This window comes from Dermochelys coriacea, chromosome 11 (assembly GCF_009764565.3).
Source record: "Dermochelys coriacea isolate rDerCor1 chromosome 11, rDerCor1.pri.v4, whole genome shotgun sequence".
NCBI lineage: Eukaryota > Metazoa > Chordata > Testudines > Dermochelyidae > Dermochelys > Dermochelys coriacea.
Genome location: NC_050078.2, coordinates 57846987 through 57867512, shown reverse-complemented (window position 1 = coordinate 57867512; position 20526 = coordinate 57846987). Strand labels below are relative to the sequence as shown.

Sequence of the window (20526 nt, the reverse complement as noted above, 5' to 3'; positions counted from 1 at the left end):
GACATAGTGCTAGTTTTCAAATCAATGAACAAGCTAGTCGTGACACATAAAGCCCTGGAAAGCTCTGCGGCAAAAGTTGACCTGAAAATGAAGTAGGATAAAAATGAAGTTCTTCCAGTTGATGATTTTAAGCATATTGCAGACTCTAGTATCTTAGTGGGCAACCAGCTAGTTGACATTGTTGGTGATTTCACCTGCCTCAGCTCTATTGTTGATAACATGGGCAGCACTGAGAAAGAGCTCGAGGAGATCTTTAAGCCTGCACTGCAAACGTGTCATCAGTAATGGGGAACCTAATTAAGAACGTCTTTCACAAACTGAACACCTGATAAGTAGAGAGATGAAGCTGAAGGATAATAATGCTTTGGTGTTCAGCATTTCTTAAAGTGTGGTATCCATAACTGGATATATGTATATATTATTAATTTTATCCTCAAAATACAGGGAGAGAGGAACAATTTTCACCTCAACCTTCCACTTAACTAACCCTTTTCTCTTCTCCATTTTCCTTCATCCCATCCCACATTCCCTCCTTACATCTGGTATATCCATCTGGTTCCCAAATTCCTTGGCCTCTTCTCCCAATAAGGCTCTCTTAAAGGGACACAGTCAATTTAAAAATGATGTCTGTCAGAATTTTTTTACCTGCTTTTGTTAAAAGTAAGAACTCAGGACAGTGTTTCTTCCGTCCTCTTTCAGTGATGATCTTCCCCGTTCATTTACTTTGTTGACATTGTGCATTATACAGCATTTTGTGTATAGTCAGTTAGGTCCCTTAAGCTATATCTAATTTTGTCAGGTTTCAGAGTAGCAGCCGTGTTAGTCTGTATCCGCAAAAAGAAAAGGAGGACTTGTGGCACCTTGGAGATTAACAAATTTATTTGAGCATAAGCTTTCGTGAGCTACAGCTGTAAAATTTATTTGCTACATGCTCAAATAAATTTGTTAATCTCCAAGGTGCCACAAGTCCTCCTTTTCTTTTTATCTAATTTTGTGTTCTTGAGTAGTCTCCTTAAAGTCAATTTGCATTTCAAATGTGCTTAACCCGTCACAGGAATAGAGGGTTTTAGTCATTTCCCCCTGGTGCGTATGTGGGCTTTTCATACACCAAGGAGGAGAGAAATTTTTTTTAAAAAAGGCAAAATGTGATTGTAAAACTGCAAACATTGGCACAGGATCTGTGGTCTGTTATCTGAAACAATTATTTTTTAAATTGAGGAGATTTCAAAGTTGATTGTTCCTGTCAGTTTAGTTGATAACTCAGATACTATAGTGCTGTGGGCCTAATTCAAACCTAGAGAGAGAGAGAAGTAGTCAACATTCTGATTAACTGGCAGTGATGTCATCTTTCCCCGTCAACAACACCTAAGAAATGTGTGTGCCAGATTTTTCCTTCTTTCTGCCTTATTATATATTTGTACATTCCACTTCCTAATTTCAAGCAGTGAGACAATTCTTTCCCTTCTTGGTAGTTAAACTGTGATTATTGGCTTTTTCTTTAGTAAAATAACCTGAGATGCATAATTATCACTGAGAAATACACTGCCGTTCATATTATTTTCTGCTTAACTGTCTATAGATTGGTTGTCATTAAAACTTCGCCACATGTTGACAGCTAGAGCTGAGTAGTATCGAAGGAAAAACTGGTAATCTTATACTTGGACTAGGAAACAACTATGCTAACTGTGTGGTATCTGTTGGCAAAAGCTGCCATTTTAATGGGGATCCCGATCTGTACTCTTTAAGTGTTCAGGTATACAGATATACCTGGTGCAAGCTAATAAACCTTGCTTATAAGATTTTCATGTTGATTTGCGACTGGCGAAGGATTGAATGCATAATGTCTGTGCATTGTAGTGGTAAATGTTAGAAGGAATAAAATGTTGTCTTTAAAGAACAAAAACCAAACCTTTAATGATTGTTTTCTGTTCTCAGCCACCACTGGTCCAAGCAATTTTCAGTGGGGATCCAGAGGAGATACGGATGTTGATCTACAAAACTGAGGATGTTAATGCTCTGGTAAGTGACTGTTTGTGTATGTAACTGTGCTTATGAACTGTCATGGCTTCGATATGAATTATTCCATTAGTATAAAAAACTAACAAAATGGAAAATATTTGGTAGCTAGAGATTCATGGCTTAAAAAGATTCCTAATTATTACTGGAACAAATAATTATCTACAGCACAGGGTAGTAATTCCCTACATGTACCATAATTACTTTAAATGTGCAAGTCAGTCAGGGACAGTAAGTTTTGTCCAAATCCCTATTCTTGTGAAATAAAAAACAGCTGAAAGTAGCATATCTTGAATCTCTGTAGAATTTCTCACTTATAATGAGCCCTTGCAGATTTGGGACTGACCTTCATTCAGGATTTGAATATATTTAATGTCTAAGCTAATTTCACTACAGCTATCTCAAACAACAAGATTAAGGAAGCTGCAGCTTGGCCAGTGATATATACACAGAGGAATTATTGCAGGATAGATTGGCTTATGTCTATCTTAGACAATGGTAAACAGCTGTAAACAAGCAGAGGTTAAGTATTTAATAGCAGAAAATCTTAAAACTGAGCCTGCTCTTATTTAGGAACTTGTTTGTTTTTTGCCTTACACTTTTCCCCATTGTATTCAATGACATTAGAACTGTTAAAATGAGCAGTTTTTGCTGGCATCTTGAGTATAATTGGTTAGCTCTGGAGCTGGTTAGACTGTGGAGCTGAGACCACACAGAGATTTGCAGGCTGTTAACTTGGTCTTTTAAGTTAAACATCCTTTCCCTGTGTCTTTTCCAGACCAGAAAACTCAGTTATTTTCTTCCGAGCTAGTTCCAGTGGTTTGTCTGGTTTATTTACAACACAGGAGGCTCTTGGTTGGAACTACAGCTCCTGTGGCCATTGTGGGTCAAATATCATGTTTGAAAGAGATAGATGTCAAGATTTGTCTTACAGCTGTAGCAATGATCCCCCAGCTTTAGTTCAGCAGGGCTCCATCCAACTCCCAGTAATCTCAACAGAATGAGTTGCCACTGACTTAAGTGGGCGTCAGATCAGGCTCATATAGAGAGGTGAAAGGAGAGAGTGAGGTGAAGCTGATGATGTAAGTTCTTATGTTCTGTCCTGAAATAAGAATCTAAAGATGACAGGTTTCAGAGTAGCAGCTGTGTTAGTCTGTATTCGCAAAAAGAAAAGGAGTACTTGTGGCACCTTAGAGACTAACAAATTTATTTGAGCATAAGCTTTCGTGAGCTACAGCTCACTTCATCGGATGCATCTGATGAAGTGAGCTGTAGCTCACGAAAGCTTATGCTCAAATAAATTTGTTAATCTAAAGATGTTAATTGTAAAATATTGTCTTCTTTATATCCCCTTCTATTTTTGTTTTCTCTAATGGTAACAATGGAATTTTGACACACCTGCAAGGTGAATAATCTGTTTTTTATACTGCATATTAGTTTGTCAAAAATAGCTCTTGTGCAGATCCAGATGGTCACATGCTTTCTAGTTCTACCCATGAAATGTTTTCATGTCCCCTTCAGGCAAGGTTGCTGGTGATTGTTGCTATGGAGATGTACTCAATTCCCAGGTAAAATATTAAGTGGGTAGCATATGTTTTATATGAGGATACCATGGCTTTTAATGGAAAAAAGATAATTAATGCGAACATTTTTATGCAGAATTCTGTTCAGTACAATGAAAGTCCTTGCAAGACTGTGTTGACCCACCAGCTTTCCTGTCTGCATATAAGAAATGGAATGTTCTTTGCAGTAATTACAAAAATATTTTTCAGGATATATTCAGAAATATAAATTTAAAATGGTAATTTCAGATAAATACCAAACACTGGAAATGTCACTAAAAGAATGGGTAGAAGACACCACAACTCCCATCTGCATAGGCGAATTATCTTCAGTCTGTTTCTAGTTCCTTCCATGTAAACGTTTCAGCAATGCTCGGCTACTTCTAGCCATGTGACAGGAAACTTTGGCACTGCTTGTTAGTGATGGGGTTTTTTATTGATCATTTTTGGTTAATAGTAAAAATATTGAAAGTTAAAATGTAAATATAAAGTAAAAATATGATTTGACTGCTCTCACAGTGAGCTTTAAGAATTTCTGAAGTTGTATATGATGTTTCAGAGCCAACAGCATGGCTGAACAAAATGGGACATGGGAAACTATGAAAAATAAGTGATATCTAACAATAGTAAACTGTCAAAGCAGCATGAGAGTTGTCCTTATCTAAGAAATAGAATATTAACCTTGAGAAAAGACTTCAGAGCAAATCATAAATTAGAAGAACAAATTATGTAACCTAGCAATATAAACAATATTTTTCCTAGCCTGGAAGTGTGTATTTAAAAAAATAAATGACTCTGAGGTCTAAATGCTAACAATTTTATTTGAGCATAAGCTTTCATGAGCTACAGCTCACTTCTTCGAGTACATGCAGTGGAAAATAGAGTGTGGAGATTTATATACACAGAGAACATGAAACAATGGGTGTTACCATACACACTGTAACAAGAGTGATCAGGTAAGGTGAGCTATTACCAGCAGGAGAAGGGGAATGGGACCTTTTATAGTGATAATCAGGGTGGGCCATTTCCAGCAGTTGACAGTTTGCTTTGAAGTCTTTTCTCAAGGTTAATATTCTATTTCCTTAGATAAGGACAACTTTCATGCTGCTTTGACAGTTTACTATTGTTGTCAACTGCTGGAAATGGAAATGGAAATGAAATCCTGGACGCCCCATCATCTCAGGCATTGGCACCCTGACAGCAGGATTGTCTGGCTATGTAGACTCCCTCCTCAGGCCCTTCGTTACCAGCACTCCCAGCTATCTTCGAGACACCACCGATTTCCTGAGACACCCTATATCGGAAACCTACTGACCGCTATTCCTACCTACATGCCTCTAGCTTTCATCCAGATCATACCACTCGATCCATTGTCTACAGCCAAGCGCTACGATATAACCGCATTTGCTCCAACCCCTCAGACAGAGACAAACACCTACAAGATCTCTATCATGCATTCCTACAACTACAATACCCACCTGCTGAAGTGAAGAAACAGATTAACAGAGCCAGAAGAGTACCCAGAAGTCACCTACTACAGGACAGGCCCAACAAAGAAAACAACAGAACGCCACTAGCCATCACCTTCAGCCCCCAACTAAAACCTCTCCAACGCATCATCAAGGATCTACAACCTATCCTGAAGGACGAGCCATCACTCTCACAGATCTTGGGAGACAGACCAGTCCTTGCTTACAGACAGCCCCCCAATCTGAAGCAAATACTCACCAGCAACCACACACCACACAACAGAACCACTAACCCAGGAACCTATCCTTGCAACAAAGCCCGTTGCCAACTCTGTCCACATATCTATTCAGGGGATACCATCATAGGGCCTAATCACATCAGCCACACTATCAGAGGCTCCTTCACCTGCGCATCTACCAATGTGATATATGCCATCATGTGCCAGCAATGCCCCTCTGCCATGTACATTGGCCAAACTGGACAGTCTCTACGTAAAAGAATGAATGGACATAAATCAGACGTCAAGAATTATAACATTCAAAAACCAGTTGGAGAACACTTCAATCTCTCTGGTCACTCGATCACAGACCTAAGAGTGGCTATACTTCAACAAAAAAGCTTCAAAAACAGACTCCAACGAGAGACTGCTGAATTGGAATTAATTTGCAAACTGGATACAATTAACTTAGGCTTGAATAGAGACTGGGAATGGATGAGTCATTACACAAAGTAAAACTATTTTCCCATGGTATTTCTCCCTCCCACCCCACCCCCCACTGTTCCTCTGATATTCTTGTTAACTGCTGGAATTAGCCTACCTTGCTTGTCACCATGAAAGGTTTTCCTCCTTTCCCCCCCTGCTGCTGGTGATGGCTTATCTTAAGTGATCACTCTCCTTACAGTGTGTATGATAAACCCATTGTTTCATGTTCTCTGTGTGTGTGTATATAAATCTCTCCTCTGTTTTTTCCACCAAATGCATCCGATGAAGTGAGCTGTAGCTCACGAAAGCTTATGCTCTAATAAATTTGTTAGTCTCTAAGGTGCCACCGGTACTCCTTTTCTTTTTGCGAATACAGACTAACACGGCTGCTACTCTGAAACTTGTTTGATTTTAGTTCATTTTTCCAAGATAGAGATCAGAGTGACCGCTCCGTGTTTCTCACTGGTCTTCGTGGGGAATCAGTTGCTGCTTTTACATCTTGATGGCAATGATACTTTTTATCTAGCGGGCAGTAGTTGCTCCTTATCACTAAACATTTGACTGCTTTTACCCACAGGTGGGTCTGCAGGCAATTTTCACTGACCTACAGCCCAGGGAGTAGGGATTTTGATTGGAATCCCTGTGTCTTAGTTTTATAGACCAACATATGTTGTACTATGAAACCACTGAGCTAGCTGCAGGCAGGTATTTTTAATGCTTACCCTTTATACATGGAAATATAAATGTAATTTTGTTAGTTTTTTAATTTGGAGAAGAAGGGGAGGACAGTTCTGAGCTTTTTTCTTTCTTTCTTTCATTCTTTCTTCCCTAAGAGCTTTTTGACCCTCCTTCTAGTGATGGCCCTGTACACAGTGTGAACTAGTGGTGGGCATTTGAAATCTAGGCAGTTGTTTAGGGCTTCACTCATCCAGGATTCCAGCCCACCAGGCAGAAGAGCAGGTCAATTTTTTTCAGAGAAAAATGGCTTTTCAACTGCAACAAAATAACTTATGGAAAATTTTCATATAGGTTTAAATCTTCCACTTTAAAAAGATAAAGAACAAAAAGTGTGTGGATTTTGAAAGCTGAAAAACTTCTTTGTTTTTCCCTCTTCCCTTTTTCTTCTTTTTTTCCCTTTTTTCTTTATGCCAGGCAGAGAAAGTGTGTGCGCGCGCGCATGTGTGTGTAGGAGAGAAATAAACCAAAATTGTTTTTTGTTTTAATTTTTGTTGGAAAGGGTGACAAATTCTGGAAAAAAATGAAATTCTGCCAGAAATTTTATCATGTTTCAATTTTTTCATGGAAAATATATTGCATTTTTCACCAGCTCTACCAGTCAAAGCACCATCTGCATGTACTATTTATTTAAACTCCTAAGCCCCTTTGCTGGGATATTTGTTACAGTTAATCTATTTAGGGATTTATTAATAACTTAGGTTGGGATTTTCAAAGGCGCATAAGGGAAGTAGTCGCTCAAATCACATTGACTTTTATTATGAGAGCTTGCTGACATACCTCTACATTATTGGACCAGCTTCTGGTTGTGAGAGAGACAAGCTTTCGAGCTACACAGGAGCTGTTCTTCAGGTCTGGAAGAACAACACTGCATACCTCTCCATTGTTCACTACTTCCACCTTTCATTAAAAATAAATAAATAAATTAAAGTCTCTAGCAGTCATTTTATGAAGATCTACACAAGTGCTTCCTGAAATGGAGTGATTGAGAAGGACTAGCTGGAAGGATGGGGAACAAATTAAGATGTGTAGGCAGTGTGCGGATGTAACTGGTTTCATTTTTCTTAAAGTAGCATTGCCAACATGAAGTGCTCAAAATTTGAGAGTCAAGCCCCTCCAAATCATCACCATTTATTACAAAATCCTAAAATTGAAAAAAATATTAATTTTTGGATGCTTTTATTTGCCTTCTGTTTTTTGAGCTTAGAGTACTTGTGTCATGCTTTCAAGCTTTAGTCTGCAACCATGAAAGCTAGAAATTTAAATACATTTGCATGAATTTGAGATACCAATGTACACAGCTACAAATGAGGATTAGTAGTCCAATATGAGAGGCCACAGTTTCCTATCCTGAGATTATGTGTAGGAAGAGGACCAGCAGCAAAACAATACTGAGCACTTTTGCTTACCTTATATAATCCACATAGTCATAACAGATCAAGAATTCATCCAAAATAATGGAGATACTTATTATACATAAGACTTAATATTCTCCAGTGCAGTGTCTTATTGTGTAAGTATTTAGACTAAAGGTATTTTAAGTATGGTACCAAAACCCATAAGCATGACCCTTGCTAGGAGTTAACAGAGTAAAGTAAAGAGAGATTTGAAAAATCATTTTGAAGATTTAATATAATTTAATAAATGGTGTTTCCATTTTCAGGGGAAAAAAGCTGTGTTCTTTGTATGAATTCACATTTGTGTATTGATGAATGATTAATAAAAATATTATTTAAAAGACTTAATTTGGCCACTACAGAACCCACATCAACAGCCAATAAGACAGACCTCAGAATGACTGAGACTCTTAGACGAGTGATCTACAAGCCACATATCTTCCACAAATCTCATTTTATCAAAGAGGGATTAGTCACTTGGATTTAACAGAAACCTTTTCTATAACAGTGACAAAATAACGGGAGTACTTGTGGCACCTTAGAGACTCACAAATTTATTAGAGCATAAACTTTCATGGGCTACAGCTCACTTCATCGGATGCATAGAATGGAACATATAGTAAGAAGATATATATACATACAGAGAAGTGGAATTTGCCATACAAACTGTAAGAGGCTAATTAGTTAAGATGAGCTATTATCAGCAGAAGAAAAAAACTTTTTGTGGGCTGTGAACACAAGGAGTGAATTTCATTGTAGGTGCATATGCCCTAGTTCCTCTTGTTTTCTTTGTCATGCTTTTTGTAGCATAAACAGGAACCTGAGAACGATCCTCTGACTGACCTACTTATGTACATACTCAGCTACAGATATAATAGTCAGGCTTCTTCAGAAGTAACTCCAATAAATGATCACCCTCTGGAGGGTTGGGTTTTGTTTTTTGCCTTTTACTAGAGATTATTTCAGTCTACCTGCTTCAGTTATAACTTGCATCCGCATGAGCCCTGTTTTGTTGTTGGATGCTCAATTGTGACGGATGGAGGAGGAATTATTTTCTTATCTAGGAAACGTAGAAATCAGGCTTAAAAACAACCAAACCACTAAAAAACTTTTTTTTTGGGGGGGGGGGTTGTTTAAAACATGATTCTGCTGCTATTGAAGTCATCTCTCAATGACTTCGGTGTCTGAGGATCAGATGCTTGTAGATAGACATTGCTCTGTTTGTAAAGGGGTTGGTGCTTTTATTTTGAGGACAGTATGAATTGATCATATCAGATGATCCACTGAATATCTTGTTGGCTCAAAATGTTACGTCAAAACAAGCCACAGGCACAAAATTCCACTCTCCCTGTTGCACCTTTTTTTCTGACAGCCAAGTCCCCATTAAGTTTTGAATTATTGTAAAATGTTCCTTATCAATCAATCAATCAATCAATCAATCAATCAATCAATCAATCAATCAATTAATGGGATTGTTTTGGACTTGCTTGAACTTGCATCACCAGTACCCCATTTCACATCCCTCTGTTCTCTTATCAAGCCTTGTATATTGTCACAAGGTGGTACTATAAAGCTTAGAGTTGACAGATGCAAGAATTGTTGCTAATATTGCACCAAAACCAAGAGAGATTCTACAGTGCAATGCATTAATTTAAAAAACCAATACACTGAAAACATTTCTATTTTTGTTCAGGATTTTGACCAGTCTTTGTTTTATGATGTTGCATGTATTGTACAGTGTTAGGAGAGAAGCATGAAGTAATCCTTATGAGTATTATGGCGCACTATCCCACAGCAAACACTTGCCCAGCCAATGCAAACTGAAGCATAATATATTACATCATAGAAAATATTACTGAATAAATTATTCTAGACCCAGATTTTCAAAAATGCTCAGCACTCTGTTGTTTTCAGCAGGTGCTGCTGAAGACTGAGCATGTTAGAAAATCTGGCCGCTTACTTAGGTGTCTTAATAGGCACTGAGGTTTCTTGCGAATTCTGGCCTACAAGTGCATAGAGGGGCGATATTTTTGAAGTGAAAAACAAGAAATTTTTAATACTATTATAAGTTCCCCACTAGGTGAGAAAAGGAGATTGTAAGAAAATCTTTCCTCCATCAGTATGGCTATGTTTGAGTAGTCTGTCTTCTACAGTATTTTAGAATTATTTCAAAAAAATCGAAGGCTTTGTAATAATATATACATATGAGAGACTGAAACACCCTCCCACCCATAACTCACCCTGTCCATCAGTGGCTCCTAGGTTTGCAGGGCTTGTGTATAGCGTAGCCTAGGAAAACATTTTTCATTGTTCAGAAGAAAAAAGATTGTGAAGCATTGATTTGTTAGTGTTTGCAGAACATTTTGAATATGGTCCGAATAACCCACAAATGATGATCCTAAAGGCATTCTGCAGCAGCTGTTTACTTGACAGAAGTCTGGGGTATGTCCCTGGAGTGCGGTGGGAATATATATGGGGCTTTTCCATTGTTTTGATTTATTGGCTGGTGAGTTACTTTGTTACCTGTATATGAATATTTAATGCTGGGTGGTCCTGTTATTGTAGGTTTTATTAATTGACATGGCACTTAGATCTCTTTGTATGGCCGTTTTTAATGTTGTTTGGCTCTAAATATAAATAAACATATGAAGTGCACGATAACTCTAATAACACTCAGTACTTATCTGGTTAGAACTGTTACCACCTCTTGTGATTTTATTGTGAATCTTGTAGTATTTGGTGGATTTTTTTCCTTAATGGTCTAGACCTTGGATTCATGAGAATACAAAAGAATTTTGGCTTTCATTTTTAAATTACAGTAAGTTTCTATCCCTCCTGGTTTCAGAGATAAGCTTGAAAACATGAACCCGAAAGGTTCAAAAGCCAGAAGGCAAACAAAAAGAACTGCAAATATGTTGTTTTAAAAATGTCTTTGTAGTTAGGCCAATCTCACGATTTTGGGCGGCGGGGGAGGCCTGACTCAAGACTTTTGAATGCTTGGGCTTGGCAGTACCGGACTAGACTGTGCCAGACTTCTCTATTTTGAGCCAATGACTTACTGATGAACAATTTATGAAAGGCTGCATGTATTTGGATTACCTTTGTGGAGAAAGTGCATTCTATCTATAATGTCCTTGTGAACTGTGCAATCCTTTCTCAAAAGTATTATTTTTAGAGCCTTGTGCTGTGTTGTTCAATCAAATTGCATTACAAAGGCTGATGTCCAGAAGGATTTGAATTATGTCAGCATAACAGTAAAGCAGCAAACATTTCAAAAAGGGCCTAATTGAGGACAGTGTTTTCCCTCATGCATAGCTGTCTATCCAGGGTTGGAAGGAAGAGAGGTACATATGAGATACAAATTACATTCACTATATCTGTGAAAAAAGAATACCGAGAAAAGGATAGTTTCTGTACAATGCTTGATGGAAAAAAAAATATAGCATGTAAGGTGTGGATTGTTAAAGAGAAATGCCTGGTTCAGAACTTTTCGTTCATTCTTTGCTGTTGAGTCCCATCTTTCTAATATGAGAAACTGGTAGAAAATCAAATATTTTCTAAAGCTTAATGACATTTTAGCATTCCATACTTTATAGCTGTGCAATCTTTGCTGTTTTACAGGATGGTGAAAAACGCACCCCGCTTCATGTTGCGGCTTTTCTGGGAGATGCAGAGATTATTGAGCTCCTCATTTTGTCAGGTAATGTGAAGTCTGAATTAGTCATCAACAGAGAAGCCAATGTTACAAACTACAATGAATGTCCAAGGGAGGCATCTTTAACTTATGCAGGTTAAATCCGGGCCCTGTCCATCTCTGTGTTCCAAGGAGCATTATGCTGTTTGAAGGATAAGAGAACCAGTTTAAATTGCTTGCTATAGTTATATAACGTACTCTGAGAATAACAAAATGAACCAAAACTACAAATTGTTACCAACTTGCAGTGGGTTAAAACTATTTACTATTTGCGGATTCAGAAAACAAGTTTAGCACTTGCTTAAAACTGTCCCTATTTAGTGAGGGACTTGTGTGTAACTCCTGATGTCTCCAGTGGGATTTAATCACATGCTTAAGTTTTTTGCTGCATAATGATAGATGGATCCTTTTACGTATATATAGTGTATGATGGGTGATTCAGCAGGGGAATGTCAAATCTCTCCTTGCATTGTTGTGCAATGTAAAGACTAAGACAGGGTATTGAGCACTGGACTGTTAATTTTCATCCCAGTGGTTGATACTGCCTACTTCTGTGACCTCAGACAAGACACTTAACCTTCTCTGTATTGATTTCCAATTTGCAATAGGAATAAAATACCCACCTACCTTTGTAGAGGCAATGTGATAAATAATTAGTTGTGCTTCAATACGATTTTGAAAATGAAAAGCACGATTGATAGTTGTCAAAATGAAAGGTAGCACCTTTTGAGGCACCTCACAAGAAGAGTAGAAGGTTCATGGCTAACTCCTGGATGTGTCTGCAAATGTCCAAAGGTCATGTGTTTCTAAACCAGCTTGTTAAGAGTAGGGCTTATTGCACTACAGTAGCCTAATTGAGGGTGAGGAAGAAGCTACAAGTTGAAAGAGTAAGGAGCACATATTAAAAATATAACTGTGTTGTAACAGGAAATAAATGTATCAACATCCTTGATGTGGTAAGAATTGAGTGCAGGCGTATATCTGATTGTCAAGCTCTTGAGATTCTGTAGCATTAAACAGCTACTGTTATGTGATATGTAGTCTAGAGATTGAGGCACATTATTGCATATATATTGCACACTGTATTATAAAAAGTAATTATTTAATTGCTAATTTTCCTTCTGAAGGGCAAATCTCAAATGAAGTTTTGGTTGTTCAGATGAGCAAATTTGGATGCTTATGTTGAATCTCTCTAGTCAAGAATTTGGGCTTTAAATCTCACAAGAAAAAGCTCTGCTGCAAAATTCCCAGCACTTTTGCTGTTCTGGTAGGGAAGGAAATCTCTCAGGAATATAGCATTTTTACATGTGACCAAATGCAGGATGTGACGAGATTATCAAAAACTAAAAGTGGGGGTTGGAAAGATAGTTGAACTTATTACAACCTGGAAAAAAAATTTGTTTTAGTTTGGGGCCAGAGTGCAAATTGGCTAAGATTTTATCTGAGTGTGTTTTGCCAGACGATAGCTTTCTTCCTTCAACTGAATGGAATATGGCAATATGGCATCATACCATTGTTGTTGTAATTGAGTCTAGCTCTCTGCATCTGACTGCTGTTACTAAGCTAAAACAATAAAACTATATTCAGATCAGATTCATGTAATGAATACAGTATCAGTTCTGTGATGGATAAATGACTTGGCAATATCAAAGTTTGTAACAATAAACTGCAGCTTAATCAAACACCACTGCATTAGCCTGTGAGTGGTATTTTATGGAAAAAGCAATATCTGTCAAGATTCCTACTGACATTTACAGCATCTACTCAAAGTTCCTATTCTGGCTTAATTGATGCGCCAGTTATCAGTGATATGTACATCTTTAAATGCAACAGTAGCTGTAACAAAGCTCTTCCATTTAAATTTTGATGTTGCTGTTCTCCCACCAGATGTATGTTGTACAGACAGCTTGTAAGCGGAGTCTGTTGTCAAAAAAAATGGTTGGAGAAAGCAAAAAAGAGATTCAATTAAATGAGAAAGTTTATGCACGTTCCATCTGTCCATCATATATTTAGAAACCATGGGTTAGCCAATTGCGTTAGTCAAGGAACTTTAACTTGTGAGACTTACATTTTCACATGTGATCATCCAGTATGTCATTGATCCCAGCCGAAAGACATGAGTGAATATTATTACATTCACCAACTATGATGGGATGGTTTCTCCAATACATTAGACACAAACATGCCTCTCTTCAACAGGAGGTAAAGATTAATTACCTTCATTTTGACATGTGGTAATACAGCATGTAGCCATTGTCACATCTTGTTATTGTGAATTGTCAGCATCTGAGCAGGATGCAGAGGCATTATCTTTTCAAGGATTGCAAGTAGCAGCACAAGGAAGATCTGTGTGAATAAATAGATGAGGTAGCTCTGACCCGTATCTCCCAAGAATTCCTGTAGCATCTCTAGTGCATTAGCTAGTGAAGATGTGGCCTTGCTGTGGAAAATACATTTCATTTCTTGATTTCCAATGTGTTCCTTATGTGGGAAAAAATATCTCCATGCTCTTATAGGCAATATGAATTCAAATAAGTTACCAGCCAAACCTCATCCATTGGCTCTAGTATATGTCTGGACGATAGGATAAAATGCAGATGATGTGCCCAACTCTGTGAAATATCCAACTGGGGGTTAAACAAAGAGAAACTAGCTCATAATTTAAGGTTTTAATGATTAGCCTTCATGCCAGCAGGGGTTCAGTTTGATTTGACTTAGTGGAGCACTACTAACATTGATACTTACATTCCCAGGGCTTGAGTCAGAGCTAATTCTGTATGTGGTATGTTCTACCTGTTCATCTCGTTTTAGTCTCTGAAGTATCATTATTCATGACACACCAGTACTTGTACCACTTGGAAGAGAAAAGGTTTTTGTAAATTTCTGTGATGCAGTGATCTGCCAGGGCTAGCCAAGCCAGAGCTTAGATCACAACAGCAATATTTTACCCTCATTTCTCTTCTGCCTTCAACACAACCCAATTTGTAAAATACTTCAAAAAAGATTAATCTGATGATAACATTTAGCACTCTAAAAAGTGTACCTATAATGCCCAACTTTAAAATCAGAGGACAGGCAGTATATTTAAAGAATAAAAGCATGGAATATTTACTGTCAGATTTGAACCACAATATTCTGAGCATGACAAGAAGCCAAAGAAACTATCAGCCCCTTGCATTTCAGACAGGACTCAGGAGAGAAATTCAGTGAAATATGCTCATACTTAGATTTGTAGTGCATGAACTGGTGGCAGCAGAAATAAATGTAGCATCTAATGAATAAAGCTTGTGCCCTGGTGCACTGAGAAATACCAGAAATGGCATTCTAGATACCCATTAAAATAGGAGTGGATTCAGAATAAATGGAAGACGTGGGGCCAGATCCTCAGTGGGTATAAATCAGCTGAGGATCTGGCCTGTAATATTTGGCTGAAATGGGGGAGTGTATTGTGAGTTTGTTTCATGTGCATTAAAACACATTGATTTGAGATTTGGACGTTACTGCCTTCTTCATGCCCTTTTCACAGAATAGGAAGTGCAGTCAGGTAGTAATCATCTGTTAGATTTATTTCGACAACCTGTAACCACACCCAATCACGGACGTGCATGAAGAGCTGTCCAGACAAATAGAAACACAAGAGAGGAAATGTATTCCAGTGCAATTCATGGCTTCAATGAAGTGGCACTGGTGTACAAAAGAACAGAAATCTGATGTCCAGTCTCTGCCCTGAGGGGCTTGTTGTCTAAGGACTCTGTCAAACCTTTATGGCAGAACCACATGCAGTGTCATTAATGCACTAAACATGGAGCCATGCTGCCCCGACAAAACTTCAGGAGGCACTGAACTTCTTGCCAGGCAAGGAGAGTGTAACCATGACCACTGCTTACGAGGACACAGCATGCTCTCTTCTCCACATAGCTCTGCTGGCCAAGGCCTTTCATTCTCTCTGCTCCCTTTTGGTGCACCTCTACTCCTGTGCAGTCCTTGGACTCAAATGCTGCAGTTAGAATCATAGGACTGGAAGGGAGCTTGAGAGGTCATCTAATCCAGTCCCCTGCACTCATGGCAGGACTAATTATCTAGACCATTCCTGACAGGTATTTGTCTAACCTGCTCTTAAAAATCTCCAATGATGGAGATTCCACAACCTCCGTAGGCAATTTAGTCCAGTGCTTAACCACCCTGACAGTTAGGAAGTTTTTCCTAATGTCCAACTTAAACCTCCCTTGCTGCAATTTAAGCCCGTTGCTTCTTATCCCATCTTCAGAGGTTAAGAAAAACAATTTTTCTTCCTCCTCCTTGTAACAACCTTTTACATACTTGAAAGCTGTTATCATGTCCCCTTTTAGTCTTCTCTTTTCAGGACTAAACAAACCCAGTTTTTTCAATCTTCCCTCATAGGTCATGTTTTCTAGACCTTTAATCATTTTTGTCTCTCTTCTCTGGACTCTCTCCAATTTGTCCACATCCTTCCTGAAATGTGGCACCCAGAACTGGACACTCCAGTTGAGGTCACCTAAATCCCGGATAATTGGGTACCATGGGTGAGATTGTCACTCCTGCTTCAGCTCATTTGCACTGGGTAAAAAGGCCAGAGCTTGTAAAGGGGACCCTAAAATCCTTGTTTCCAGACGGGGAGAATTCCTTCAGTGCAGAGACTGAGGAGGACCGCTAAAAAGCTGCCTTCTGAGGACCCCCCACTTAGAAAATACCCAGCTAAGAACCTGATTAACTTTGCAATGAAGACAGACCTACGGTTAGATATACGTTTTCAAAAGTGTTCACTGACTTGGGTCCCTTTGTCTTTGGGTGCCCTAATTGAACATAGAGGGCCTGGATGTCAGAGGTTGACTTAAATGGGCAGTATAGGTGTTCAGCACCAGAAAAGCGTTGCCTAGGTGTTAAAGGTTGGCACCCAAAAACAGAGAGCATTTTTGAAAAAGTAGGCCTTCCCCTCTCTGTGACTCTGTTTTACCTTCTATACAATGTCCCATTTCCCCACCTTTTAAGGAATGTGGAGAGTCTTTCTTAATAGTATTGAAAAGTACTTTGAGATCCTTGGATGGAAGCTGATGCCTAAAAGCACAGCACCATATATCCCAGGCATTTGGTTAAACCAAACAAGGTGTATTGAATGAAACATCTGAAAAGACAAACGTTTACAAATGTATGGTAGACTAAACTAGCTATCTATGAGCCATTCCACTCAGTTAGGTAAACAACACATTGAAAAACATACAGAGGGAAAGGATGTGGAAAACAGCAGAGAGAGATAAGATTGAGAACGTGCAGCATAATTTGTGTGTGTGTGTGTTGTGATCATTTTGCTTTTATCATTTTCTTTGGTGGTTTTCTAGGCAGTTGCCTATTCAGCTTCTTGATGGGTGAGTGGATCAGTGAAAGGCTTAACCAGCTACTGAAAGAAATAATTTCCTGGGTTTTCTAATCATCATCTTCTCAGATGCCACTATAGTTGCTGAATATTGAGGAATGATAAAACTGCTTATCACATAATGCTGTTTGTCCCATAAGCCTTTCTGCTTTGGTATCATCTGCTCATGGGAGTTCTTGAATGGGTGAAGATAAATCAGGAGAACCTCAGTTAAAAAAAAAATTGAACCACAGGATAAATCTCTTGAAAAGAAATATTTCATGCCAGTTATTGGGATTTAGACCAGGCAGTTTGCATCTGACAACTCTGGCTTATCCAAAACAGTGTAACACAAGGTACATTGGAATCCTAGATTAAAAGCTCCTTGAGGCAGAGACTGTCTTATGTTATGTGTTTGCACAGTGCCTAGCACAATGAGGCCCTGATCTATAATGGAGGACTATAGGCACCACTGCAATATAAATAATTATCTTTTATGAAGATCAAATAGGGTAACACCTCACTTCTGTTTTACTCATTGTATCAGCATTATCTATAAATGTAAATCAATGAACTTCTCAAATCAAACATCTAACTTACTAAACCAGACATGTTTTGTATGGGTATAATAAGTTCCATTAGATGTAAAACTCCCAGGCCAGTCAGATAGATTATAACTGTAGGTCTCATATTGGCACTTTGACAAATTGTAATGTTATTTTTCTGAAGCCAGGTGACCCAGGAGGTTTGAAACCTTTTCCAACTTTTAAAACCTGAAAGGTAATCCAGAGAAATTGCTTCCACTCTGATCATTAGAACTAAATTCTCAATGACCATTACGAGTGAGGGGCAAACTTGTAAGCACCCATGAGCAGTGGGTTTTTGGAAAATACTTTTGGTGCTTTAGACCTTGAACGATCCACTACAATCAGGAGAAATTAAAAGCAAAGTCCTTGTATTGGGTACATTATATGAGCTTAAATTCTAGTGCAAAATTAGGTTAAAACATCCTTTTCGTTAGTGAAGAATATGAAGGCTCATTTGTCATATACGTAGGATGCTTATACTTGTCTAATGCTTATCCAATTGTATCCAGGACAGATTTGCAGACAGCTCTGCTAATGTGTAAAACGTTCTGCTTTCAAACAATAACTACAATATTTTAAAATAAAGTGCTCTCTTTATTTTCTCTGCTCCCTCCAGTGATGTCTCCTTGTTTGCCTAGTGCCTCAATGAATTGCTTTAAAATATTACTTAAAACTAAATTTGTGTCCCCACATTGGATGTGCAAGCTCACTTTCTTAGTGTGTGTTCTGTTGACCCACCCCACTCTAGCTGCCCCAAAACATCCTTGTTACCCCCTCTACTAAACAAGTGACCCAAAAGTATCCAGCTGCCCAACCTTCCCCCGTTGCCTCTTTAAATAGTTCCCCAACACTTCCAACAAGCACTCCAAGTTGAAGAATCCTCTTCCTCCTCCTCCTCCTGGAGGACTGTGGACTTGATCCTGAGGTGTTAAATGCTGTCTGCTCCAAAAGTTGAGAGGCTCAGCAGCTTGCAGGATCAGGTCCCAGATGGCTACCTCAGCTCCCAGTCTCCTGACATCCCTTGCATGTTTGCCTGGTCCTAGGAAGACCTGTTAATCTTTGATAGACAACCTAGGCCTCCTACCCCCACTTTACTGCTGAACCTTTCTCGTTTTTGAAAGTAAGGTAATTTTCTAAGGGTTAACAAAGTAGAAATAATCTGGTGCTAGCAAGGTTGTGATAAATTCTGTGCATATCTATACGGCATAGCCCTTTGTTACCAAGAAACATATTAATATTATTGTTGTATTATTGTAGATATTACATCAAAAGCATGTCAATAATCTGTACTTTTTATTTGCAGGGGCTCGTGTCAATGCCAAGGACAATATGTGGCTGACCCCTCTTCATCGGGCTGTCGCCTCAAGGAGCGAAGTGAGTGAGGTTTGATTACCACAGCAGTTGCATGCAAACAACATACTGAAAAAAATACCATTACCACAATAAAGTACAAATGGAGATAGAAAAAAAAAAAGGGAAAAGGATTTTCTGATTGCAAAACCCTTTGCTCTTCACTAAAGCAAGAGTAATCAGCTACTGTCTGTGTGTCGTTCTTATTGTTAGCCTGCTGGATACTTGTGGTTTTCCCCTCCTGTGTATCTGATTGTTTTCCCGAATATGATGCCTTATTTAAGTTACTGTAGTACATGACTTTCAGCCTACAATCAGTAGATAGAATGATCTTGACCTAAGTGGGAGATACTGTGCAGTGGTGCTGGTCTAATCACCTTAAAATGGTCAGACATAGTGGGGTATGGGGAGGAGGTAAGGGGGAGGGATTGGGATGGGAGGGTGTGTGTCTAGTGATCAAACAGGCTTAATGTGTAGTTTGATTTGAGTAACTGTGTTTAAAGGCATCCATAAAGCTTCCTTTTAACTCACCTGATTCACCCATAAAATAGAGTTAAGTCCATATTTTTTCCACTTGGCAACAAGAAATCTTTCAGCATCTCACGGTAGTGTTTTTCATTGCTATCTCAAAAGAGGAGAGATGATAATTATCAGAGAGAATAACCCAAACATGACTGAATTTTCAAGTATACCATCATTCTGGGCTTCCATTTGTGGCCTCTTTGTGTATTTTTATCCTCTTAATATTGAGCTGACATGACGCACACAACTGCAGACTGAATTGGCTGCTGAGAGGAGCATTTAACAGAGACATGAGCTGGCTGTCCTCCAGAAATTGGTGGAATCACCTCCATAACAATCCCAGTGCTTGCCAAGCCTGGAGGCAGGAATCCTTAGCTCATTTCTGAGCTCAAGCATTGCTTAGCTACTAGCTGAGCTTCCCAGCTGCTGGCTTCCTTGGAAGCCCACTGAAAGACATAGCTAATAGAACACGAATGCTGTAAAGGAGTGAAATACAAAAAAGCCACATTAAAAATAAACGTCAGACATAAACCTTCAATAACAGTCACAATCTTTATAACCCAGTAATTACAACCGATATGGTTTAGCTGATTTAGATACAGGTGAATTTTATCTGTTGTGACAGTCCTAGCTAAAAATGCATGTCTTACTGTGGCTTTGTGCCTGACCCTTAACCCCTTGCTGCTGAAAGCAAGTGAAGACCCTTTGCAGAGTTCCCGTTGAGCAGCTTTCTTTTCCATAGTTGTGGTAATTCTAGCACTCTAAAAGGAATGATATCACAGGTACAGTATGTGAGGGAGCAGTAGAAAAAGTGAGTTGATGCCCATGTAAATTGGCTAATCTTAATTCAATGTATATATTTTTATAGAAATGTAATTTTCATGTGTTCTTTTTCCTTTGCTAATTCTTGTTCATGTGAAGGCCATTACTTTATGAACATTTTGAATGACATTTAGCATCATAAGATGTTTTTTAAATGCTGCCGTTATTGGTACTGCTATATTTGTGAAAATAAATCATTGCACAGGCTATCTGACAAATTTCCAATATGAGTACCATAATACCAGGTCAATATCAGCCATCCAGGGGGTTCTTGGGCCAAAAGTTGACTGTTAGGCC

The 20526-nt window shown here is 38.6% G+C and overlaps 1 protein-coding gene across 13 annotated transcripts in view; it reads left to right on the top strand.

Moving 5' to 3' along the window:
• Positions 1-20526, top strand: part of ANKRD44 (ankyrin repeat domain 44) — a 206770-nt gene that overhangs the window by 92911 nt on the left and 93333 nt on the right. For all 13 annotated transcript variants that reach the window (XM_038422511.2, XM_043505515.1, XM_038422508.2 and 10 more), the window contains exons 2-4: positions 1936-2019; positions 11505-11583; positions 18839-18909. In XM_038422511.2, the coding sequence (XP_038278439.1) occupies positions 1936-2019; positions 11505-11583; positions 18839-18909 (234 nt within the window). The remainder of the gene's footprint in view (positions 1-1935; positions 2020-11504; positions 11584-18838; positions 18910-20526) is intronic.